This window comes from Peromyscus maniculatus, chromosome 1 (assembly GCF_049852395.1).
Source record: "Peromyscus maniculatus bairdii isolate BWxNUB_F1_BW_parent chromosome 1, HU_Pman_BW_mat_3.1, whole genome shotgun sequence".
Lineage (NCBI taxonomy): Eukaryota > Metazoa > Chordata > Mammalia > Rodentia > Cricetidae > Peromyscus > Peromyscus maniculatus.
The window spans coordinates 73,190,962-73,218,914 of record NC_134852.1 but is presented as its reverse complement, the minus strand read 5'-3'; the positions used below and the strand labels follow the sequence as shown (position 1 = coordinate 73,218,914).

General features: G+C 38.4%; 2 protein-coding genes across 2 annotated transcripts in view; both read left to right on the top strand.

Moving 5' to 3' along the window:
* Nucleotides 1-7,521, top strand: part of LOC143269826 (uncharacterized) — a 179,669-nt gene extending 172,148 nt beyond the window's left edge. Inside the window, exons 11-12 of the mRNA XM_076556968.1 lie at nucleotides 6,192-6,339; nucleotides 7,402-7,521. Coding sequence (XP_076413083.1) covers nucleotides 6,192-6,339; nucleotides 7,402-7,521 — 268 coding nt within the window. The remainder of the gene's footprint in view (nucleotides 1-6,191; nucleotides 6,340-7,401) is intronic.
* A 7,553-nt stretch (nucleotides 7,522-15,074) lies between these two features.
* LOC107400294 (uncharacterized) overlaps nucleotides 15,075-27,953 on the top strand; it is a 44,966-nt gene continuing 32,087 nt past the window's right edge. The window contains exons 1-3 of the mRNA XM_076544071.1: nucleotides 15,075-15,840; nucleotides 17,059-17,133; nucleotides 27,513-27,587. Coding sequence (XP_076400186.1) covers nucleotides 15,817-15,840; nucleotides 17,059-17,133; nucleotides 27,513-27,587 — 174 coding nt within the window. The 5' untranslated portion in view covers nucleotides 15,075-15,816. The remainder of the gene's footprint in view (nucleotides 15,841-17,058; nucleotides 17,134-27,512; nucleotides 27,588-27,953) is intronic.

Below are 27,953 nucleotides of genomic sequence, written 5' to 3'. Positions count from 1 at the left end.
ATACATTGGATAGACAAGGCAGACTGCTCCTGACATGTACAGGAGTCAGAGCCTGTGGAAATGCCATCAAAGGCAGGAATTGTTTGATTCCCAGGATTATAACTCCTAGTCACCTGCTCTGTCTCCTGTGCAGGAGGTAACATCCTGCTTCTGAAGCAACTGCTTCTCTGTTAAGATTTGATATTGCTGTGTCAGACTTGAAATGCTGTATCAGCTGTTAGCAAGGTAGTCAATTGCAGACCTTAATATATGACAGATGCTAATCGAGTCAGGCTCCTTCACCTTGGGAGGATACAGTGGGAACTACTCTGGCATTGTCAGTGTTCACAAGAAACCTTAGAGTCTATGAATATATCGTGCAGTGACATTTGCTTCTGAGACCCTACCTGTCACAAAATGCAGGCATTCACAATATAATGTATTGCAAGATATTAAGATGTTATCATCCTGTTTTCATTTATACTCACAGATTCAACAATGCAAGCTTGATTTGCATTCTCCTTGTATTTTGGCATATACAAACTGTAGTTCTTTTGTTCTTCTGTCCTACAAATCCTGTTTCTCCTTATGTCATCAACCCAGTCCAGAACTTTGTTGGAAATCAATGATTTACTGGTGCCGAGACGATGGTATTACATATTTCCCTTCTAAGTTATTCACACACAAGATGACTTTGTTCTTGATTATGATTTATTTGTTTGTTTGTTGTGTAACTGTGCAGATCTTGTCTCTGTAACCTCAGCCTCTGAATTCCTATGTCTTATCATACATTGGACACTAGATAGCACTGTTCCCACAGATTCATCTACCACCTCTGAATCTGTTAGATTTTTTTCTACCTTCTCTTTGACATAGACTATTTATGCTTTCTGGGTGGGAGAGATGAAGTCAAGTAACATCACACACAGTATAGCGAAGACTGACAGGCATATAGAAAGAACCCTCCTGCACATTCTTGCTTTATTTCCCAAATAGTGCATGATGGAACACCTCTGATTAGAGACATTTAGGCCAACCTCGAAAGGGGACATGCACGGGAGCTTACAGAGCTTTGCTAGTGAGATCTGAGCTTGCTTTACTAGCAAGACTGAAAAAGAGGTGATTAGACTATGGGATGATTACTAAGTGATTTGAAGCCTATACACTTGTTTTTAACAATTGGAGATGGTGGTAAATTTATCAATTTTACTGACATTTTAATAGTTCTGTTAGCTACAGTTTTAATTAATGGTGCCCAGGGATTTGAGAAGAAATTATAGCTGTATTAATGGCTTAGTAAGCAGTCAATAGAAGCTTCTTCATGCCAAGAAGTGTTATAATGACATGATTTTTAAAAAGAAGAAGAAGAGAGAACAGAAGTTTTCAATATTCTGAAATTTTGAAATGCAGGACATTCCTCAGTGTAGCTCTTGATCCATGTGTGAGGGATTACAAAAGAAGTGTGGAGATACTATGTTTTTATCTAGGAAGCATACAACCACGTTTGAAAGTAGTGGAAAAAAGGATAGTGTTAGAGATAGGAAATTTATGAAGTTATTACTTGCATAATCACAACACGTGGGTATTTTCTGAGGAATATCCATCAAGGTATTCAATATTTTCCTGAATATAGTCTACACCCCAATGTAGATGGATATATCATCAATCTAACTGTTCAGAATTATGAAGAACTTGGAAATATACAATATACAATATACAATTGTACAAATGAAAATATGGTATTTTGTATTACTATGCAACTCTAGGACAAAGGCATAGTGAGTTGATAGTTACAGTAAAATATCTTAGTTTTACTGGACAGTTTGCTTAACATATTCTGGGAATTTCATAACTGTTGTACAAATAATAGATGGGCTTTTAATTAAAAACGAAAAATTGGAAGCTGATATTGGAGTAAATTCTGAACATGGGAGAAACAAAAGAACAAGACACTGCCAAGTCTCACATTGCCAAATCCATTAATCCTCTGAATAAATGTCTCAGAGTCCTTAGCCAAAAGTTATCCAGGTGAAAAGCCTCTAGTTCCTGTTTCCTCTGGCCTTATATACCTTAGTGTGCCCAGCCATCACTTCTTTTCTAGTGCTGGGATTAATGGCATATCTGCTTCTCAAATCATGGGATTAAAGTTGTGAGATGTCAAGTGCAGGTGTTAAAGGAAAATGACCACCAAGTACTAGAATTAAAGGTGTATTCCAATAATGCCTGGCTTCATTTCTCCCTTAGACTGAGTCAGTCCCATGTAGTTCAGGGTGTCTTTGGAGGCGCTGAGATACACACAGATCTCTGCCCCTCAAGTGATAGGATTTCAGGTGTGTGCAACTACTTCCTGACCTCTACGTTGAATCTAGTGGCTTGTTCTGTGTTCTAATCTTCAAGCACATTCTTTCGGGTACACAATATATCATCACATATACCTGGGAGAAATTCTACGTCAATCTGACTTTGTTCTGCACCTTGCCTGCCACTAAAATGTGATGTCTATTTAAACATACCTGTACTATTGAAACTGTGTCAGCTGCATATGCATGCATAATTCTTTCACTCTAAAAGCCAGGAACATCTAATGTATCCTGTTGAAGAATGGTGAAGTGAAAAATGTATGAGTGGCTTACATTTTTTAGTAAGCTGACAAGTTTGAATTATAGATTTTCTCATGTATTCTAGTCCTGGTATTCTGCCCATGGGCTTGTTGTTCTCATACCCATGCATACTCAGGTGCTTTGCATGAACACAGATAACCAAAAATAGAGCAAGTACATGATCAAAGGATGGAGTAGTTTTTGCACAGTAGAAAGACTCTAATGAAGGGAATGCAGTGAATTTGATCAAAATTTCAATAGTTACATGTTAAATCTGAAAAGGAATTGCATGAATATGAACTGGCACTGTGAAACCAAATTAATGCCAAATGCATGCACACATGTGGAACCACACCAAAAATCAAATAGACAAATGTGGAATTGCTGAAGGTATATATGTATAATGAATATGTCTTTCTAAAAGGAATACATCATATTATTACTTAATCAACATGACACTGTAAGATATGATATGCAAGGTCTGGATGATCAGAGCAGGTTTTCAAAATCACATCCTTATTTTCAATACAAACATTCAATGTCAGGCACTATGCATATAAACACACACACAGACACACAGACACAGACACACAGACACAGACACACACACACACACACACACACACACACACACACACACACATATATATATATCATATCACAACTGAATTTCAAGCCTTTAATCATTTCATTTGGGGAAGCTGACATGTCATATCGGAAACTGTCAGCATCATGCAGCAACTGGCAGCAGAGAATCACAGTAATCCATCTCTAGGCAGATAAGGAGGCATTGTGTAGATAGGCAGGATGTAGACACCAGCAGAGGGATAAATGATCACCCCCGACTTGATACTGTCTTTTTTTTTCTTTTTGATTATTTGGGGAGAACATAGGAACAATTACGTCCTTTCCCTCTCATCCACTTACAGTTTTGCTGCTTTCGCTGCTTCATGTATTCAGGTCTGAGACCAGAATGAGTCAGCAGCTCCTGTGTTCATCTCTAAATTAACCTCAGGATTTGCCTCCATAGCTGGAATTGAGATCACTGTCCTTATTGGTTCTTATTCTACGATGAATTTGAATGCACACTGTCCTTCAATCAGAATCAAGGAGTGCTTATAAAAGAGACAAGCCTGACTGCCATATAGAAAGACCTCACCTGCACATTCTTGCTTTTTTTTCCCAATTAGTGTATGATGGAACACCTCTGATTAGAGACATTTGATGCCAATATTGAAAGGGTACATATATGGGAGCCCACAGAGTTTTGCTAGTGAGATCTGAGCTTGCTTTACCAGCAAGGCTGCATTAATATTGATTAGACTATGGGCCTGATTACTACGTGTTTTGAAGCATCTACACTTGTTTTTAACAATTGGAGATGGTGGTAAATTTATCAATTTTACTGACATTTTTATAGTTCTGTTAGCTGCAGTTTTCTAATTAACAGAACCAGGGGGGTATGAGTAGAAATAATAGCTGCATTAATGGCTTAGTAAACAGTCAATAGAAGCTTCATTGTGCCAAGAAATGTTATAATTACATGATTTTTAAAAAGAAGAAGAAGAAGAGAGAACATAACTTTTCAGTATTCTGATATTTTGAACTGCAGGACATTCCTTAGTGTAGCTCTTGATCCATGTCTGAGGAATTACAAAAGAAGTGTGGAAATATGTTATCTAGGAAGCAGACATCCAAGTTTGAAAGTGGCTGAAAAAAAGATATAGTCAGTGATAGGAAATTCATGGAGTTATTGGTTGTATAATCACAACATGTGTGTGTTTTCTGAGGAATATCCATCAAGGAACTTTATGTTTTCCTGAACATAGTTTACACCCCAATGTAGATGGATATATCAGCAAGCTCACTATTCAAAAGTATGAAGAACTTGGAAGAATTATTAGAATATACATATAAGAATATGACATTTTGCATCACTATCCAATTCATGGAAATAAGACATAGGTAGTCGATAGTTAATGTAAAATACCTGTGTTTTAATGGACAGTTTGCTTACAATATTCAGCATGTTCCATAACTGTTGTACAAATTGTAGATGGACTTTTAAATAAAAAACAAAACAAACAAACAAACAAAAACAAAAACAGAAGCTCATATTGGGGTCAATTATGACAGATGGGAGAAACAAAGGAACAATCCATTTCCATGTCTCATTTTTCCAACTCCATTAATCCACTGAATGAATGTCTCTGAGTATTTGGATGAAAGCTATACAGGCAAAAGAGCCTCTAGTTCCTCTATCTTTAGGCCTTATATACCTTTGTCTGAAGGGGCATCACTTCTTTCCTACTGCTGGGAATAATGGCATATGTGTTTCAAATTACTGAGATTAAATGTGTGAGATCTCAAGTGCGGGTGTTAAAGGCAAATGACTACCAAGCATTTGAATTAAAGGTGTATTCCAATAATTCCTGTCTTTGTTTCTCTCCTAGACTGAGTCAATCCCATGTACTTGATGGTATCTTTGAAATTTGTCAGATATAAACAGATCACTGCATCCCCAGTGATATGATTTCAAGTGTGTGGCACCACTTCCTCTCCTCTTATGTTTAATCTATTGGTGTGTTCTCTGCTGTGATATTCACACACATTATTTAGGGTACACATATCACCAATTATACTGGGTGGAAATACTATGTCTATCTCTCATTGGTGTGCACCTCTGCATGCTACTAAAATGTGCTGGCTATTTAAGCATACCTCTACTCTTGCAATTGTATCAGCTGCAAGTTGATGCATAATTCTTTCACTATGAAAACTGAGGAACATTCTAATGTATCCTGTGGAAGAATGGTGAAGTGAGAGATGTATGAATGGCTTCTATTATTTATTAAGCTGACAGAAGTGGAAAGATAGATTTTCTCAACTATTCTGACCCTGAGATTCTGTCCATGGGCTAAGTTCATACCCATACATACTCAGGTGCATTTCATGAACACAGATAACAAAAAATAGAGTAAGTACATGATCAAAGGTTGGAGTAGTGATTGTAGATAAATGTAGTGAAGGGAATGTAGTGAATTTGTTCAAAATATGAATAATCAGATATTAATACTGAACAGGAAATTTTATGAGTATGAATTGGCACTGTGGAACAAAAATTAATGTCAAATACATGCAGACATGTGTAGAACCACACAAAAAATCAAACAGACAAATATTCAATTCCTGAAGGTATATATGTATCATGAATATATCTTTGTAAAAGAAATACATCAGAATATTGCTTAATGAACATGACACTGTAAGATATAATATGCAACTTAGGAATGTTCAGACCAGGTCCATAAATCACATCTCTATTTACAATACAAGCATTCCATTTCAGGCACTATGTACACACACACACACACACACACACACACACACACACACACACACACACATCTCAGGTCACAACTGAATTTCAATTATTTAATCATTTCTGTTGGGGAAGCTATCATGGTATATCAGAAACTGTCAGCAGCAAGCAGAACCTAGCAGCAGGGAATCACAATTGTCCATCTCTAGGCAGAAATGGAGGCTTTCATGTAGATAGGAAGGATGTAGACACAAGCTGAGCAATAAATGATTACGCCCTACATGCCACAGGTTTTTTTTCTTTTTGGTAATTGTGTTGGAACACGGGATCATTTACGTTCTTTTCCTCTCATCCACTTTCACTTTCACTTCTGCTACTGCTACAAGTATTGAGGTGGGAGACAAGAATGAGTCAGCAGCTCCTGTGTTCATCTCCAAGGTAACCTCAGGATTTGCCTCCATTACTGAAAATGAGATCACTGTCCTTATTGGTTCTTATTCTATGATGAATTAAAATGCACACTGTCCTTCAATGAGAAGCAAGAAGTGCTTATATAAGCGACAGCATTGCGAGCTCTTACCAGTCAGGCTCTGGCCATATTCCAGGACACAGTGGATCCTGGGTATGACTAAAGCCCGACTATACATTGGATAGACAATGCAGCCTGCTCCTGACATGTACAGGAATCAGAGCCTGTGGAAATCATAGCAAAGGCAGGGATTGTTTGATTCCCAAAATTATAACTCCTAGTCACCTGCTCAGTCTCCTATGCAGGAAGTAGCATCCTGCTTCTGAAGCAACTGCAACTCTGTTAAGATTTGATATTGCTGTGTCAGACTTAAAATGCCATATCATATTTTAGGAATGTAATCTATTTCAGAACTTATATATGACAGATGCTTTTGGTGTCAGGCTCCTTTCTTTACCCTGTGAGGATACTGTGGGAAGTGATATGGCATTGTCAGTGTTCACAAGCAACCCTTAGTGTCTATGAATATATCAGGTAGTGACATTTGCTGATGAGACACTGCCTGTCACCCCAGGCATGCATTCACATTAAAATGTAGTGCAGAAAATTAAGATTTTATCATCGGTTGTCATTAAACATCACAGATTCAGCTTTCCAAGCTTGATTTCCTTTCCTCTTTTATTTTTGCCTATACAAGCTATATAATTCTTTTGTTCTTCTTTCCTAGTCAGCCCATTCCTCTTTATGTCATTAGGCCAGGCCTAAGATTTGTTGGAAATCAATTATTTACTGGTGCTGAAGGGCTGGTATTACATATTTACCTTGAAAGTAATTCACACACCAGATTTCCTTGTTCTTCTTTATGCTTTTTTTGATGTTTTATTTGTAATTGTGTAGATCTTGTCTCTCTAATCTCAGTCTCTGATTTCCTATGTCTGATAATACATTGGAATTGAAGTAACACTGTTCCTATGAATTCATCTACTACCTCTAAATCTGTTAGATCTTTTTCTGCCTTGTTTTCTACATAGACTTTTGATGCTTTTGGGGTCGGAGAGATGAAGTCATGTACCATCACACACAGTACAGCCAAGCCTGCCAAGCATTTAGAAAGACCCTACCTGTACATTCTTGCTTTATTTCCCAAATAGTGCATGATGGAACACCTCTGATTAGTGACATTTGATGCCCGGTTCCAATGGGTACATATAAGGGAGCCCACAGAGTTTTGCCAGTGAGATATGAACTTGGTTTATCAGCAAGGCTGATAAGAGGTGATTAGATCTTGGGCTTGGTTACTAGGTGTTTTGAAGGGTCTACACTTGTTTTTAACATTTGGAGTATGTGGTAAAATGATCAATTTTACCAAGATTTTTTATAGTGCTGTTAGCTGCAATTTGCAAAGTAACAGAGCCTGGGGGGGGTGATGAGTAGAAATAATAGGTTTATTAATGGCATAGTAAGCAGTCAATAGTTTAAAAGTGCCAAGAATCATTAATAAACTTTATTTTTAAATAGAAGAGGAAGAGGAAGAAGAAGAAAAAGAAGAAGGAGGAGGAGGAGGAGGAGGAGGAGAAGGAGAGAGAATATAACTTTCAATATTCTGGTATTTTGAAGTGCAGGGCATTCCTCAGTGCAGCTCTTGTTCCATGTATGGTAGATTACAAAAGAAATGTGGAGGCACTGAATTGATTCTAAAGTTTTCATCCAGGAGTCAAACAATCAAGTTAGAAAGTTTTGGGAGACAAGTGATGTCATCGGAGATAGGAAGTTTATAGAGCTATGGCTTTCATAATCACAAGTTGTGTGTGTTCTCTGAGGAATATCCCTCAAGTTATTTTATTTTTTTCTCTTTATAGGCTATATCACAATGTAGATGGATATATCAGCAAGCTAACTGTTCTGAATTATGAAGAACTTGAAAATATTATTAGGATATACATATGAAAATATGACATTTTGCTTTCCCATCCAATTCTAGGACACAAGCATAGTGAATGGACAGTTACAATAAATACCCGAGTGTTTTGGACAGTTTGATTAACATTTTCAGCAAATTCCATAGCTGTTGTAAAAATAGTAAATGGACTTTTAATAAAAAAAATCAGAATCTGATATTAGGGTATATTCTGACAGATAGGAGAAACAAAGGAATAAGTCACTGCCATGTCTAACTTTGCCAACTCCATGAATCATCTGAAGGAATGATTCTTATTCCCTAGCCAAAAGCTATCCAGGTGAATAGCGTCTAGTTGCTGTTTCTTCAGGTCTTATACACCTTTGTCTGCCCAGCCATGACTTCTTTCCTAGTGCTGGAATTAATGGCATAAGTGGATCCCAAATACTGGGATTAAAGGTGTAAGATCTCAAGTTCAGGAGTTAAAGGCAAATGACTACCTATTATTAGACTTAAAAGTGTATTCCAACAATGCCTGTCTTTGTTTCTCTCCTAGACTGAGTCAATCCCATGTAGTTCAGGGTAGCTTTGAGGCGCTGAGATACCAAGAGATCTCTGCTTCCCCAGTGATAGGATTACAGGTGTACCCCACCACTTCCTGTCCTCTGTGCTTAATCTAGAGGCTTGTTCTCTGCTCTGTTTTTCAGGCACATTATTTATGGTACACACTATATCACCACATGAATCTGGGATTCACACTATGTCCATCTCACAATATGTGCACCTCATCCATCTACTAAAATGTGGTGGCTATTTAAGCATATCTCTCCTCTTGAAATTGCATCAGCTGCATGTGCATACATAATTATTTCACTATGAAAACCAGGGAACATTCTAATGTATCCTGTGTAAGAATGATAAAGTGAAAAATGTATGAGTGACTTATAATATTTAGTAAGTTGACAAAAGTGGAAAGGTTTTTTTTTTTTTCTCAAATATTCTAGCCCTGAGGTGATGCCCATGGGCTAGTAGTTGTTCTCATAACCATGCAAACTCATGTGGTTTACATGAACAAAGAAACCAAAAAAGAGAACATGGAAAGCTTGACTTCTTCCTTTCCAATTTGTATCCCCTTAATCTCCTTATGTTGTCTTATTGCTCTGGCTAGAACTTCAAGTACTATATTGAATAAGTATGGGTAGAGTGGACAGCCTTGCCTCGTTCCTGATTTTAGTGGAATTGCTTTGAGTTTCTCTCCATTTAATTTGATGTTGGCTGTTGGTTTGCTATATATTGCCTTTATATGTTTAGGCATGTTCCCTGTATTCCTGATCGCTCCAAGACTTTTATCATGAAGGGGTGTTGGATTTTGTCAAATGCCTTTTCTGCATCTAGTGAGATGATCATGTGGTTTTTTTTCTTTGAGTTTGTTTATATGGTGTATTACATTGATGGACTTTCGTATGTTGAACCACCCTTGCCTCCCTGGGATGAAGCCTACTTGATCATGGTGGATAATTGTTCTGATGTGTTCTTGGAGTCTGTTTGCCAGTATTTTATTGAGTATTTTTGCATCAATGTTCATGAGGGAGATCAGTCTGTAGTTCTCTTTCTTTCTTGCATCCTTGTTTGGTTTAGGAATCAGGGTAATTGTAGCCTCATAGAAGGAGTTTGGTAATATTCCTTCTGTTTCTATTATGTGGAACAATTTAGAGAGTATTGGTATTAACTCTTCTTTGAAGATCTGGTAGAATTCTGCACTGAAACCATCTGGTCCCGGGCTTTTTTTGGTTGGGAGACTTTTAATGACTGTTTCTATTTCCTTCGAGGTTATTGATCTATTTAAATAGTTTATCTGGTCTTGATTTAACTTAGGTATGTGGTACCTATCCAGAAAAATGTCCGTTTCTTTTAGGTTTTCCAGTTTTGTGGAGTAGAGGTTTTTGAAATATGACCTGATAATTCTCTGGATTTCCTCAATGTCTGTTGTTATGTCCCCCTTTTCATTTCTGATTTTGTTGATTTGGATTCTCTCTCTCTGTCTTTTAGTTAGTTTGGATAAGGGCTTGTCTATCTTGTTGATTTTCTCAAAGAACCAACTCTTTGTTTCATTAATTTTTTGTATTATTCTCTTAGTTTCTAATTTATTAATTTCACCTCTCACTTTGATAATTTCCTGGTGTCTATTCTTCCTGGGAGACTTTGCTTCTTCTTGTTCTAGAGCTTTCAGGTGTGCTGTTAAGTCACTACTGTGGGATTTCTCCAACTTCTTTATGTGGGCATTTAGTGCTATGAATTTCCCTCTTAGCACTGCTTTCATAGTGTCCCATAAGTTTGGGTATGTGGTGTCTTCATTTTCATTGATCTCTAGGAAGTCTTTAATTTCTTTCTTTATTTCTTCCTTAACCCATTGGTGATTCAGTTGAGCATTATTCAGTTTCCATGAGATTGTAGGTTTTCTGTAGTTTTTGTTGTTGTTGAAATCTAACTTTAAACCATGGTGGTCTGATAGAACACAGGAGGTAATTCTAATTGTTTTGTATCTGTTGAGATTTGCTTTGTGGCCAAGTATGTGGTCAATTTTAGAGAAAGTTCCATGGGGTGCTGAGAAGAAGGTATATTCTTTCTTGTTAGGATGGAATGTTCTGTAGATATCTATTAGGTCCAATTGGGTGATGATATCAGTTAAGTCCTTTGTTTCTCTGTGAAGTTTCGATTTAGGAGATCTGTCCAGTGGTGAAAGTGGGGTATTGAGATCTCCCACTATTAATGTGTGGGGTTTTATATGTGATTTAAACTTTAGTAATGTTTCTTTTACATATGTGGTTGCCCTTGTGTTTGGGGCATAAATGTTCAGAATTGAAACTTCATCTTGGTGGATCTTTCCTGTGATGAGTATGTAATGTCCTTCTTGATCTCTTTTGATTGATTTTAGTTTGAAGTCTATTTTGTTGGATATCAGGATGGCTACCCCTGCTTGTTTCTTAAGACCATTTGATTGGAAAGTCTTTTCCCAGCCTTTTATTCTTAGGTAGTGTCTGTCTTTGAATTTGAGATGTGTTTCTTGTATGCAGCAGAAAGATGGGTCCTGCTTTCATATCCATTCTGTAAGTCTATGTCTTTTTATAGGTGAATTAAGTCCGTTGATTTTAAGGGATATTAATGACCAGTGATTATTCATCCCTGTTATTTTTGGTGGTAGTGTGTGTGTACTTCCCTTCTTTGGGGTTTACTGTTGTGGCTTTATCTATTGCCTGTGTTTTCGAGTGTGTATCTGACTTCCTTCGATTGGAATTTTCCTTCTAGTGCTTTCTGTAGGGCTGGGTTTGTGGATAGGTATTGTTTAAATCTGCCTTTGTCTTCGAATGTCTTGTTCCTTCTGTCTATGATGATTGAAAGTTTTGCTGGGTATATTAGTCTGGGCTGACATCCATGGTCTCTTAGTGTCTGCATTACATCTGTTCAGGTCCTTCTGGCTTTCAAAGTCTTCATTGAGAAATCAGGTATTATTCTGATGGGAGTCTAGTGAGAAAGAAGAGGGTTTATATGAGCGAGAATTGTTGAAGCCAAGGTTGGATAAAGCACAGGGACAAATAACCAAATGAATGGAAGCAGAGGATCTATGAACCAAAGGATGAGGGGCCCCCAACTGGATCAGGCCCCCTGAATGGGTGAGACAGTCATTTGGCTTGATCTGTTTGGGAGGCAGCTGTGTGTTGGTGCCGGGTCCTGGGCTCGTTGCATGAGTTGACTGTTTGAATCCTGGGACTTATGCAGGGACGCTTGGCTCAGTTTGGGAGGGTGGGACTGGACCTGCCTGGACTGAGTCTACCAGGACGACCCCGGTCCTCGGGGGAGACCTTGATCTGGAGGAGGTGGGAATGGGGGGTGGGCTGGGGGGGAGGGGGAGGGGGCAAGAGGAGGAGAACAGGGAAATCTGTGGCTATTATGCTGAACTGAATGGTGTTATAAAATAAATTAAAAAAAAAAGGAGAACATGTACATGATCAAAGGATGGGGTAGTCCTTGAGGGCTAATTATAATGAAGGGAATGTAGCGAATTTGTTCAAAATTTCAATAATCACATTTTACTGAACAGGAAATTGTATGAGTGTGAATTGCAACTGAAAAACCAAAATTAATGCAAAAGACATGCAGACATGTGTGGAACCACACCAAAAATCAAACAGACAAATGTGCAATTGCTGAAGGTATATATGCATTATGAGTTTACTTTCTGAAAGGAATATATCAGATTATTGCTTAATCAACATGACACTTTAAACTATGATATGCAAATTGGGGATTTTCACAGCAGGTTCTAAAAAGTCACCTCCCTATTTTCAATACAATCATCCCATTTCAGGTATTCATGTAAAACCACACATATGTGTGTGTGTGTGTGTGTGTGTGTGTGTGTGTGTCTGTGTATATTTCCATATATATGTATGTATATATGTATATGTATATATACACTGTTCTTGTAAAAACTGAATTAAAGCATTTAATCATTTCTGTTGGGGAAGCTAAAATGTCATATCAGAAACTGTCAGCATCAGCCGGGCGTTGGTGGCGCACGCCTTTAATCCCAGCACTCGGGAGGCAGAGGCAGGCGGATCTCTGTGAGTTCGAGGCCAGCCTGGGCTACCAAGTGAGTCCCAGGAAAGGCGCAAAGCTACACAGAGAAACCCTGTCTCGAAAAACCAAAAAAAAAAAAAAAAAAAAAAAAAAAAAAAAAAAAAAAAAAAAAAAAAAAAAAAAAAAAAAAAGAAACTGTCAGCATCAAGCAGCAACTGGCAGCAGAGAATCACAATCCTCCATCTCTAGGCAGAAAAGGAAGCTTTCATGTAGATAGGCAGGATGTAGACACAAGCAGAGGGATAAATGATCACCCACCACTGGCCACAGTTTTTTTTTCCTTTTGATAATTGGAGTGAGAACTCAGGATCAATTTCATTCTTTCTCTCTCATACACTTCAGTTTCACTCCTTCTGCTGCTACATGTATTCAGGTGTGAGACAAGAATGAGGCTGCACCTCCTGTGTTCATCTCCAAGGTAACCTCAGGATTTGCCTTCATTGCTGGAATTGAGATCAATGAACTTATTGGTTCTTGTTCTATGATGAATTTGAATGCACACTGTCCTTCAATCAGAAGCAAAGAGTGCTTATAAAAGAGACAACATTGGGAGTTCTTACCAATCAGGCCTGGCCATATTCCAGGACAAAGTGGGTCCTGGGTGTGGCTAAATCCCAACTATACATTGGATAGGCAAGGCAGACTGCTCCTGACATGTACAGGAGTCAGAGCCTGTGGAAATCCCAGCAAAAGCAGGGATTGTTTGATTCCCAGCCTTATAAGTACTAGTCACCTGCTCTTGGTCCTATGCAGGAAAGAGCATCCTGCTTCTGAAGCAACTGCTTCTCTGTTAAGATTTGATATTGCTGTGTCAGACTTAAAATGCTGTATCATCTGTTAGGAAGGTAGTCCATTGCAGACATTAGTATATGAGAGGTACTGGCAGAGTCAGGTTCCTTTCTTCCACCTGGGAAGCTACTGTGGGAACTATAATGGCATAGTGAGTGTTCACTAACAACCTCTAGAGTTTTGGTATATAATATTTAGTGACATTTGTTGAAGAAATCTTAACTATCATAAAAAGGCATGCTTTCACAATTAAATGTAGTACAATAAATTAAGTTTTGATCACCCTGTTGCAATTTATCATCACAGATTAATCTCTCCCAGCTTGATTCGAAGTCCCCTTGTATTTTGCCATTTAAAAGCCCTAGCCCATTCCTCTTTATTTCATGAGGCCAGACCTAAGATTTGTTGTAAATCAATTATTTAGTGGTGCTGAGTGGATGGATTTACCTTCTAAATAATTCATACTCCAGTTTTCTTGTTTCTTGGTTATAATTTGTTTGTCTGTTTCCTTTTTTTTGGTTCATTCTATAAGTGTGCAGATCTTGTCTCTGTAACCTCTGCCTATGAACTCCTCTGTCTTATAATACATTGGAATTTAGATAACACTGTTCCTAAGGATTCATCTACTACCTCTGTATCTGTTAGATTTTTTTTTCTGCCTTCTTTACAACATAGAATATTGATGCTTTCTGGGTTGGAGAGATGAAGTCAAGTAACATCACTAATAGTATACCCAAATCTGCCAGGCATATAGAGAGAATGCAACTGAACATCCTTGCTTTATTTCCCATCTAGTTCAAGAAGGAAGACCCTGGTTAGAGACATTTGATGCCCAGATCCAACATATATGGGAACCCAAAGACTTTTGATATGAGACCTGAGCTTGCTTTACCAGAAAGGCTGTGTAAGACTTGATTAGACCATGGGGCTGATTACTAAGTGTTTTGAAGCATCTACAATTCTTTATGACAATTGGAGATGACGGTAAATTTATCAATTTTAGGGATAGTTTTTATAGTGCTGTTAGTTGCAGTTTGAAATTAACAGTGCCAGGAGAGTATTAGTAACAAAATAGCTATATTAATGGATTAGTAAGCAGTCAATAGAAGCTTCATCATGCTAAGAAATGTTAAAATGTCATTATTTTTTAAAAAGAATAACAGAGTACATAACTTTTCATATTTTGATATTTTGAAGTCTAGGATATTTACTCAGTATAGCTCTTGTTCATTGTATGAGATACATTGAAAGAAGTGTGAAGATACTGGGTTGATCGATATTTTGATCTAGGAAGCAGACGCCCACGTTTGAAAGTGGTGGAAAACAAGGATAGCATCAGAGATAGGAAATTTATGAAGTTATTATTTGCATAATCACAAAACGTGTGTGTTTTATGAGGAATATCCATCAAATTAATTTATGCTTTCCTGAACATAGTCTACACCATAATGTATTTGAATATATCTGAAATTAACTCTTCAGAATTATGAAGAACTTGGAAATATTATTAGAATATACAAATGAAAATATGGCATTTTTATTACCACCCAATTCTAGGACAAAGGCATAGTGAGTGGATAGTGAGAGTAAAATACCAGAGTATTACTGGACAGTTTGCTTAACATATTATGGGAATTTCATAACTGTGTACAAATAGTAGATGGACTTTTTAATTAAAGATAATACCTCAGAAGCTGATTTTGGGTAAAATTCTGATACATGGGAAAAACAAAAGAACAAGACACTGCCATGTCTCACTCTGCCAACTCCATGAATCCTCTGAATGAATGTCTCTGAGTCCTTAGCCAAAAGCTATCCAGGTGAATAACCTCTAGTTCCTGTTTCCTCGGGTCTTATCTACCTTAGTGTGTCCAGCCATCACTACTTTCCTAGTGCTGGGATTAATGGCTTATGTGCTTCCCAAATCCTGGGATTAAAAGTGTAAGATCTCAAGTGCAGGTATTAAAGGCAAATGACCACCAAGTACTAGAATTAAAGGTGTATTCCAATAATGCCTGGCTTTGTTTCTCCCTTAGATTGAATCAATCTCATCTAATCCTGCATTGCTTTGAAGGCTCAGAGATACACACAGATCTCTGCTTCCCAAGTGATTGGATTTCAGATGTTTGCCACCACTTCCTTGCCTGTATGTTTACTCTAGTGGCTTGTTCTGTGTTCTGGTCTTCAGGCACAAACTTTAGGGAACAAAATATATGACCACAATACGTGAGAGAAACACTATCTCTATCTGACTTTGATGTGCATCTCTGCATGCGAATAAAATGTGATGGCTATTTAAGCATACCTGTACTCTGGAAACTGTATCAGCTGCATATTCATGGATAATACTTTCACTATAAAGCCCGGGGAACATTCTAGTGTATCATGTGGAAGAATGGTGAATTGAAAAATATATGATTGGCTTACATTCTTTAGTAAGCAGACAAAAGTGGAAAGAGAGATTTTCTCCACTATTCTAGCCCTGGTATTCTGCCCATGGGCTAGTAGATATTCTCAAACCTATGCATAATCAGATGATTTACATAAACCAGATAACCAAAAATAGAGCAAGTACATGATCAAAGGATGGAGTAGTAATTGCAGACTAGAGAGACTCTAGTGAAGGGTATGCAATAAATTTGTTCAAAATTTCAATAGTTATGTGTTAATACTGAAGAGGAAATTTTAAGACTGTGAAGTGGTACCGTGAAACCAAAATTAATTCCAAATGCATGCAGACATGTGTAGAACTACACCAAAAATCAAACAGACAAATGTCCAATTGCCTAAGGTATATATGTATCATGAATATATCTTTCTAAAAGGAAAACATCAGATTATTCCTTAATCAACATGACACTGTAAGATAGGATATGCAATTTAGGAATGTTCAGAGCAAGTCTTCAAAGTCATATCTGTATTTACAATACAAACATCCATTTTCAAGCACAATGTACACACACACACACAAACACACACACATGCACACATATGTGCACACACGTGAACACACACACACACACACACACACACACACACACATATATATATATATATATATATATATATATATATATATATATAGCTCATGTCACAACTGAATTTCAAGCATTTAATCATTTCTGTTGGGGAAGCTAACATGTCATATCAGAAACTGTCAACAGCAAGAAGCAACTGGCAGCAGAGAATCACAATTGTCCATCTCTAGGCAGAAACGGAGGCTTTCGTGTAGATAGGCAGGATGTGGACACCAGCAGAGGGATAAATGATCACACCCTACATGACACTGGTTGTATTTTTCTTTTTGATAATTGGAGTGAGGAATCAGGATCAATTACGTTCTTTCCCTCTCGTCCACTTTCAGTTTTGCTGCTTCTGCTGGTACATGTATTCAGAGGGAGACAAGAATGAGTCAGCAGCTCCTGTGTTCATCTTCAAGGTAACCTCAGGTTTTGCTTCCATTGCTAGAACTGAGATCACTGTCCTTATTGGTTCGTATTCCCCGATGAATTTGAATGCACACTGTCCTTCAATCAGAAGCAAGGAGTGCTTATAAAAGTGACAGCATTGCGATGTCTTACCAGTCAGGCTCTGGCCATATTCCAGGACACAGTGGGTCCTGGGTGTTGCTAAAGCCCGACTATACATTGGATAGGCAAGGCAGACTGCTTCTGAGATGTACAGGAGTCAGAGCGTGAGGAAATAAGCAAAGGCAGGGATTGTTTCATTCCCAGCCTTATAAGTCCTAGTCACCTGCTCTGTCTCCTGTGCAGGAAGTAGCATCATGCTTTTGAAGCAACTGCTTCTCTGTTAAGGTTTGATATTGCTGTGTCAGATTTGAAGTGCTGTATCATCTGTTAACAAGGTAGGCCATTGCATACCTTAGTATATGACAGATGCTAGTGGAGTCAGGCTCCTTTCTTCACCCTGGGGCGATACAGTGGGAACTACTCTGGCATTATCAGTGTTCACAAGAAACCTTAGAGTCTATGAATATATCATGCAGTGAAATTTGTTGCTGAGACCCTACCTGTCACAAAATTCAGACGTTCACAATAAAATGTATTGCAGGATATTAAACTGTTATCATCCTGTTGTCATTTATACTCACAGATTCAACGTTGCAAGCTTGATTTGCATTCTCCTTGTATTTTGGCAATGTCAGTGTTCACAAGAAACTTTAGAGTCTATGAATATATCACACAGTGGTATTTGCTGTTGAGACCCTACCTTCAATCACTATAAATTATAGTGCAGGATATTAAGATGTTTCATCCTGTTGTCATTTATACTCACAGATTCAACGTTGCAAGCTTGATTTGAATTCTCCTTGTATTTTGGAAAATGCAAGCTGTAGTTCTTTTGTTCGTCTTTTCTAGTCATCCCATTCCTCTTTTTGTCATGAAGCCAGGCTTGAACTTTCTTTGGAAATCAGTTATTTACTGGTGTCGAGAGGATGGTATTACATATTTCCCTTCTAAGTTATTCACACACCAGATTCTTTGTTCTTCGTTAGGATTTTTTTATGTAAGTGTGCAGATCTTGTCTCTGTAACCTCAGCTTCTGAATTCCGATGTCTTACAATACATTGGACACTAGATAGCACTGTTCCCACAAATTCATCTACCACCTTTGAATCTGTTAGAATTTTTTCTGCCTTCTCTTTGACATAGAATATTGATGCTTTCTGGGTGGGAGAGATGAAGTCAAGTAACATCACACACAGTAGAGCGAAGCCTGACAGGCATATAGAAAGAACCCTCATGCACATTCTTGCATTATTTCATAAATAGTGGATGATTGAACACCGCTGATTAGAGACATTTGATGCCAACATTGAAAGGGTACATATATTGGAGCCCAAGGTGTTTTGCTAGTGAGATCTGAGCTTGCTTTTCCAGCAAGGTTGAATTAGATCTGATTAGACCATGGGCCTCATTACTTAGTGTTTTGAGGCATCTACACTTGTTTTTAACAATTGGAGATGGTGGTAAATTTATCAATTTTACTGACATTTTTATAGTTCTTCTAGCTGCAATTTTTTAATTCACAGAACCAGGAGGATATGAGTGGAAATAATGGCTGTATTAATGGATTAGTAAGCAGTCAATAGAAGCTTCATCATGCCAGAAGTGTTAGAATGACATTAGTTTGAAGAAGAAGAAGGAGGAGGAGGAGGAGGAGGAGGAGGAGGAGGAGGAGGAGAAGAAGAAGAAGAAGAAGAAGAAGAAGAAGAAGAAGAAGAAGAAGAAGAAGAAGAAGAAGAAGAAGAAGAAGAAGAAGAGAAAACATAAATTTTCAGTATTCCAATATTTTGAAGTGCAGGACATTCAACAGTGTAGCTCTTGATGGATGTATGAGGGATTACAAAAGGAGTGTTGAGATACTATATTTTTATCTAGGAAGCAGAAAACCAAGTTTGGAAGTGATGGAAAAAAAGGATAGAGTCAGAGAAAGAAAATTCATGGAGTTATTGGTTGCATAATCACAATATGTGTGTGTTTTCTGAGGAATATCCATCAAGATACTTTATGTATTCCTGAATATAGTCTACTCCACAATGTAGATGGGTATATCAGCAAGCTAACTGTTCAAAATTATGGAGAACTTGGAAAAATTATTAGAATATACAAATCAAAATATGATATTTTGCATCACTATCCAATTCTTGTAGTGAAGACATAGGTAGTGGATAGTGAAAATAAAATCCCTGAGTTTTAATGGACAGTTTGCGTAAAATATTTGGCAAATGCCAAAACTGTTGTACAAGTAGTAGATGGATTTTAAATAAAAACAAAACAAACAAAAAACAAGAAGCTCATATTGGGGTAAATTATGACAGATGGGAGAAACAAAGGAATAATCCATTGCCATGTCTCATTTTTCCAACTCCATTAATCCTCTGAATGAATGTCTCTGAGTCCTTAGATGAAAGCTATCCAGGCAAAAAGCCTCTAGTTCCTTTATCGTAAGGCCTTATACACCTTTGTCTGCCCAGCCATCACTCCTTTCCTAGTGCTGGGATTAATGGCATATGCACCTTTCAATTACTGTGATTAAATGTGTGAGATCTCAAGTGTAGGTGTTAAGGCAAATGACAACCAAGCATTCAACTTAAAGGTATATTCCAACAATGCCTGTCTTTGTTTCTCTCCTAGACTGAGTCTATCCATATTTAGCCCATGGCAGCTTTGAAGGCTGTCAGAAAAAAAATAGATCACGGCTTCCCCAGTGATATTATTTCATGTATATGGAACCACTATGTTTAATCTATTGGAGTGTCCTCTGCTGTGATATTCACACACATTATTTGGGTTCACAATATATCACCATTCATACCGGGAGGAAACGCTATATCAGTGTGACATTGGTGTGCAACTCTGCATGCCACTAAAATGTGCTGGCTATTTAAGCATAACTCTATTCTTGCAATTGCATCAACTGCATGTTGATGCATAATTCTTTCACTATGAAATCCAGGGAACATTCTAATGTATCCTGTGGAAGAATGGTGAAGTGAAAAATGTATGATTGACTTATATTATTTAATAAGCTGACAAGGGTGGAAAGATAGATTTTCTCCACTATTCTGGCCCTGAGATGCTGCCAATGGGCTAATATTTGTTATCATACACATACATACTCAGGTACTTTACATGAACACAGATAACAAAAAATAGAGTAAGTAAAAAATCAAAGGATGGAGGAGCAATTGCAGACTATATCTGTGATAGTAATGTAGTGAATTTGTTCAAAATATGAGTAATCACACATTAATCCTGAACAGGAAATTTTATGAGTATGGATTGGCACTGTGGAACCAAAATTAATGCCAAATGCATGCAGATATGTGTGGAACCACACAAAAAATCAATAAATGAAGCAAACAAATATGCAATTGCTGATGGTATATATGTATCATGAATATATCTTTCTAAAAGGAATACATCAGATTATGGCTTAATAAACATGACACTGCAAGCTATGATATGGATATTAGGGATATTCTTAGCAGGTCTTCAAAGTCACATCTGTATTAACAATACAAACATCCCATTTCAGGCACTATTTACACATACACATACACTGTATATGTATATGTACATGTATATGTATATGTATATATACAGTATATATATATATATATATATATATATATATATATATATCATGTCACAACTTAATTTCAAGCATTTAATCATTTCTCTTGGGGAAGCTGCCATATCATATCAGAAACTGGCAGCAGCAAGCAGAAACTGGCAACAGAGAATCACAATCGTCCATCAATAGGCAGAAATGGAGGCTTTCATGTAGATAGGCAAGAGATAGAAACACACAAGGGATAAATGATCATGCCCCACTTGCCACAGGTTTTTTTTTCCTTTTAATATTGGAATGAGAACTCAGGATCAAGTACGTTCTTTCTCCTCTCATCCACTTTCAGTTTTGATGCTTCTGCTTCTACATATATTCAGGTGGGAGACAAGAATGAGTCAGCAGCTCCCTTGTTCATCTCCAAGGTAACCTCATGATTTGCCTCCATTACTGAAAATGAGATCACTGTCCTTATTGGTTCTTATTCTAAGATGAATTTGAATGCACACTGTCCTTCAATCAGACGCAAGGAGTGCTTATAAAAGTGACAGCATTGGGAGCTCTTACCAGTCAGGCTCTGGCCATTTTCCAGGACACAGTGGGTTCTGGAAAAGACCAAAGCCCGACTATATATTGGATAGATAAAGCAGACTGCTTCTGACATGTACAGGAGTCAGAACCTGTTGAAATCAGCATAGGCAGGGATTGTTTTATTCCCTGCATTATGACTCCCAGTCACCTCCTCTGTTCTCTGTGCAGGAAGTAGCATCCTGCTTCTGAAGCAACTGCTTCTTTTTTAAGATTGATATTGCTGTGTCAGACTAGAAATGCTGTATCATCTGTTAGGAATATACTCCATTTCAGACGTTTGTATTGAGAGACACTAGTGGAGTCAGGCTCCTTTCTTCTTAATGGGAAGTCACTATGGGAACTTTTATGACATCATCTTTGTTCACAAGCAACCCTTAGTGTCTATGAATACAGCAGGCACTGACATTTGCTGATGAGACCCTACCTGTCACCCAAGGCATGCATTCACAATAAAATGTATTGCAGGAAATTAAGATGTTATCATCCCGTTGTCATTTATCATCACAGATTCAACTTTCCAAGCGTGATTTGCAGTCCCCTTGTATTTTATTATATACAAGCTGTAGTTCTTTTGTTCTTCTTCCCTAGTCAGCCCATTCCTATTTATGTAATCATGCCAGGCCTGAGGTTTCTTGAAAATCAGTATTTACTGCTGCTGAGAGGATGGTATTACATATTTACCTTCTAAGTAATTTGCACAACAGATGCCTTTGTTCCTAGTTATGATTTGTTTGTTTGTTTGTTGTGTAACTTTTCAGATCTTTTCTCTGTATCCTCAGCCTGTGAATTACAATGTCTTCTACACATTGCACCCTAGATAAAACTGTTCTTACAGATAAATCTGTCCCCTCTGAATTGGTTAGATTTTTTTCTGCCTTGTCTTCAACATAGACTATTGATGCTTTCTGGGTGGGAGAGATGAAGCCAAGTAACATCAAACATAGTACACCCATGTTTGCCATGTATATAGAGAGACCCCGCATGTGTATTCTTGCTTTATTTCCCAAATAGTGCATGATGGAACACCTCTGATTAGATACTTTTGATGCCGACATCCACTGGGTACATATATAGGAGCCCATAGAATTTTCCTAGTGACATCTGAGGTATCTTTACCAGCAATGTTGCTTGAGAATTGATTATACCATAGGTTTGGATAGTAAGTGTTTGAAGGGTGTACACTTGGTTTTAACAATTGGAGATGATGGTAAAATTATCATGTTTGCTGAGATTTTTTTATAGTGATGTAGGCTGCAGTTTGCAAAGTAATGGACCTAGGTAGTATTAGTAGGAATAATTGCTCTATTAGTATATTAGTAAGCAGTCCATAGAAGCTTAAGGGTGCCAAGCAGTGTTAAAAGGACCTTGTTTTTTAAAAAGAAGTTGTTAAAGAGAGAATGAAACTTTTCAACATTTAGATATTTTGATGTGCAGAACATTCCTCAGTGTAGCTCTTATTCTATGAATGAGGGATTACAAAAGAAGTGTGGAGATACTGGCTTGATCTTAATGTTTTTATCCAGGAATCCGACAGACAAACAAGTTTGAAAGTGGTGGAAGAAAAAGGATTGCTTCAGAGATATGAAATTTGTGTTGGTAGCACAAACACAACGTGTTTGTGTACTCTGAGGAATATACCTCAAGTTACTTTATGTTTCTCTGTTTATACTCTACACCACAATGTAGATGGATATATCAGCAAGCTAACTGCTCTAAATTATGAAGAACTTGGAAATATCATTGGAATATACAAATGAAAATATGACATTCTGCATTACCATCCACTTTTGGGACATAATGCATAGGTAATGAGTTGTGGTAATATTGTGTTCCCCAAAATATTTGCACCCTAATTAACTTATCTGTGGTCAGAGAACAGAACAGACACTAGATAGAGGCGAGAAAATGGTGGCAAACATGCCTTTTATCCTAGCATTCTAGAGGCAGAGATCTGTCTGGATCTCTTTGAGTTCATTGCCACACTGGAAACAGCCAGGCCTGGTAACAAGAGACTTTAGTCCCAAGAAATGATGACAGGGATCAAAAAGGTAGATAAGGCTTGAAGACCAGAAACTAGAGTTGTTTAAGCTTTTAGGCTTCTAGCAGCAGTTCAGTGTAGATTTACTCTGGATAAGGACTCAGTGGCTTCCATTCTGAGGAAATAGGATCATCTAAGTAATTGGCAATGTGAGGTTGCTGTGGCTTGTTCTGCTTCTCTGATCTTCCAGCATTCACCCCAATTACTGGCTTCAGATTTGTTTTTATTAATAAGAACTTTTAAGATTTGTGTTACAGTTGGTAGTTACAGTAAAATACCTGAGTTTTAATAGACAGTTTACTTATTATATTTTGTGAAATCCATAAATGTTGTACAAATAGTAGGTAGGCAGACTTTTTCATTAAAAAAAACCAGAAGCTGATATTGGGGTAAATTCTGAGAGATGGGAGAAACAAAGCAACAAGACACAACCATGTCTCCCTCTGCCAACTGCATGAGATCTCTGAATAAATGTCTCTGATTCCTTGATCCAGCTAGGATCTCCCACTCTCTTTCCCTCGACCGTTGCCCTTCATTGTTCCCACTCATGACCAAGCTGTTCATGTAGATCTCCTCCATTTCTCCTTGTTTTTTTTTTGGGGGGGTCCCGTTTTCCAGGCAGCCTCACTGGTGATGTGAGTAGCAGTCCAGTCATCCTTGCTCCACATCAAGCATCTTCCTATGAGTGAGTACATACCATATTTGTCTTTCTGAGTCTGGGTTACCTCACTCAGGATGATTTTTTCTAGATCCATCCATTTGCCTGCAAACCGTATGATGTCATTGTTTTTCTCTGCTGAGTAGTATTCCATTGTGTATATGTGCCACAATTTATTTATCCATTCTTCAGTTGAAGGGCATCTAGGTTGTTTCCAGGTTTTGGCTATTACAAACAATGCTGATATGAACATAGCTGAGCAAGTGCTCTTGTGGTATGATTGAGCATTCCTTGGGTATATTCCCAGGAGTGGTATAGCTGGATCTTGGGGGAGATTGATTCCCAATTTTCTGAGAAAGCGCCATATTGATTTCCAAAGTGGTTGTACAAGCTTGCATTCCCACCAGCAGTGGAGGAGAGTTCCCCTAGTTCCACATCCTCTCCAGCATAAAATGTCTTCAGTGTTTTTGATCTTAGCCACTCTGACAGGCGTAAGGTGGTATCTCAGAGTTGTTTTGATTTGCATTTCCCTGATCATTAGGGATGTTGAGCAATTCCTTAAATGTCTTTCAGCCATTTGAGTTTCCTCTGTTGAGAATTCTCTGTTTAATTCTAAATCCCATTTCTCAATTGGACTGTTGGTCGTTGAACAAGGAATAGGAGACCATGGTAAAGGAAGACCACATGAGAAGGTGAGATGGGGAGGAAGCAGAGAGCTAGGGAGGCCCACGGAGATCCACAAAGATACCCCTGCAAAAGACTGCTGACAATGGTCTCGAGATGGCAGGAACTGACCTACTCTGGTGATGGGATGGCCAGATACCCTGATAGTTATGCTATAAACCCCATCCAAGGACTGAGGAATCTGAATGCAGACATCCACGATAGGGCCCCTGGTGGAGCACTGGGAGTCCAATTAGTGAGAAAGAAGAGGGTTTATATGAGTGAGAATTGTTGAAGCCAAGGTTGGATAAAGCACCGGGACAAATAACCAAATGAATGGAAGCACAGGATTTATGAACCAAAGGCTGAGGGGCCCTGTTGCTAGAGTTTTCCTGCCTTGCCCACAGTCAGGACAAATCTCTGTCACCCACCAGTCCCACAGCCGCTCAGACCCAACCAAGTAAACACAGAGACTTATATTGCTTACAAACTGTATGGTCGTGGCTGGCCTCCTGTTAACTGTTCCTATATCTTAAAGTAACGCATTTCTACAAATCTATACCTTGCCACGCAGCTCGTGGCTTACCAGCATCTTCACATGCTGCTTGTCCTGGCAGTGGCTGGCAGCGTCTCCTTATGCCTTCCTGCTCTTTTATCTCTCCTCTCTGTTAGTCCCGCCCATACCTCCTGCCTAGCCACGACCAATCAGGTTTTATTTATTGACCAATCAGAGCAACTTGACATACAGACCATCCCCCAGTACAGCCAAGTGCAGACCACCTCAGACACCTGCAATCAGGCCCATGGTCCTAATCATCCTCTATGCAAACCTGCTGGGTAACGCCACAAGGAACCCAATAAGGGCTCCCACAGGACATACATTAACATCCCACAGCAGGGCCCCCAACTGGATCAGGCCCCCTGAATGGGTGAGACAGTCTTTTGGCTTGATCTGTTTGGGAGGCAGCTGTGCATTGGTGCTGGGTCCTGAGCTCATTGCATGAGTTGGCTGTTTGATTCCTGGGACTTATGCAGGGGCACTTGGCTCAGTCTGGGATGGGGGGAATGGAACTGCCTGGACTGAGTCTACCAGGTCGACCCTGGTCCTCGGGGGAGAACTTGGTCTGGAGGAGGTGGGAATGGGGGGTGGGCTGGGGGGAGGCGGGGCGAGAGGGGGAGAACAGGGGAATCTGTGGCTATTATGTTGAACTGAATGGTGTCGTAAAATAATAATAATTAAAAAAAATCATGTATATTAAAAAAAAAATGTCCCTGATTCCTTACCGAAAAGCTATCCAGCTTAAACACTCTAGTTCTTGTGTCCTTGGGCCTTATATACCTTAGTCTATCCAGCCATCACTTCTTTCCTAGTGCTGGGATTAATGGTATATGTGCTTCCCAAAACCTGGGATTAAAGGTGTGAGATCTCATGTGCAGGTGTTAAAGTCAAATGACAACTGAGTACTAGAATTAAAAGTGTATTCCAATAATGCCTGGCTGTGTTTCTCCCTTAGACTGAGTCAATCCCAAGTAGTTCAGGTTAGCTTTGAATGCGCTGAGATACAAACTGATCTCTGCTTCGCCAGTGATAGGATTTTAGATATGTACCACCACTTCCTGTCCTCTATATTTAATCTATTGGCTTGTTCTGTGTTCTGATTTTCAGGCACATTATTTACGGTACAAAAAAATATCACCACACATACCTGGAAGAAACTCTCTGTCAATCTGACATTGATGTGCACCTCTGCATGTCACTAAAATGTGCTGGTTATTTAAGCATACCTCTACTCTTGCAATTGCATCAGATGCATGTTGATGCATAATTCTTTCACTATGAAAACCAGGGAACATTATAATGTATAATGTATAATTTTGTGAAAGAATGGTGAATTGAAAAATGTATGAGTGTCTTATATTATATGGTAAGCAAACAAAAGTGGAAAGATCGATTTTCTCAACTATTCTAGCCCTGAGAAGCTGTCCATGGGCTAATAGTAGGTCTCATACCCATGCATACTCAGGTGCTTTACATGAACACAGATAGCAAATAATTGAGCTACTACATGATTAAAGGATGGACTAGTGATTACAGACTAAATCTGTGAAGGGAATGTAGTGAATTTGTTCAAATTTTCAATAATCACACATTAATCCTGAAAAGGAAATTTTATGAGTATGAATTGGTACTGTGGAACCAAAATTAATGCCAAATGCATGCAGACATGTGTGGAACCACACAAAAAATTAAACAGACAAATTGTCAATAGCTGAATGTATATATGTATCATGAATATATCTTTCTAAAAGGAATAGATCAGAGTATTGCTTAATCAACATGACATTGTAAGATACAATATGCAAGTTAGGAATTTTCAGAGCAGGGAGTCAAAGTCACATCTCTTTTTACAATAGAAGCATTCCATTTCAGGCACTATATACACACACATACGCACACAAACACACAAACACAAACACAAACACAGACACATATATATCTAAGGTCATTACTGAATTTCAATTATTTAATCGTTTCTCTTGGGGAAGCTATCATGATATATCAGAAACTATCAGTCAGCAAGCAGAACCTGGCAGCAGAATTCACAAATGTCCATCTCTAGGCAGAAATGGAAATTTTGTGTAGATAGTCAGGATGTAGAAACAAGCAGAGGGATAAATGTTCATGCCCTACTTGTCACAGGTTTTTTCCCTTTTCATAATTTTAATGAGAACTCAGGATCAATGATGTTGTTTCCCTCTCATCCACTTTCAGTTTCACTGCTTCTGCTTCTACATGTATTCAAATGGAGACAAGAATGATTCAGCAGCTCCTGTGTTCATCTCCAAGGTAACCTCGGGATTTGCCTCCATTGCTAAAATTGAGATCACTGTCCTTATTGGTTCTTATTCTACAATGAATTTGAATGCACACTGTCCTTCAATCAGAAGCAAGGAGTGCTTATAAAAGCGACAACATTGTGAGCTCTTACCAGTCAGGCTTTGGCCATATTCCAGGACACAGTGGGTCCTGGGTATGGCTAAAGCCCGACTATACATTGGATAGGCAAGACAGACTGCTCCTGACATGTACAGGAGTCAGAGCCTGTGGAAATCAGCAAAGACAGGGATTGTTTGTTTCCCAGCATTATAGTGATTCCTTAGACACCTACTCTGTCTCCTGTGCAGGAAGTAGCATCCTGCTTCTGAAGTAACT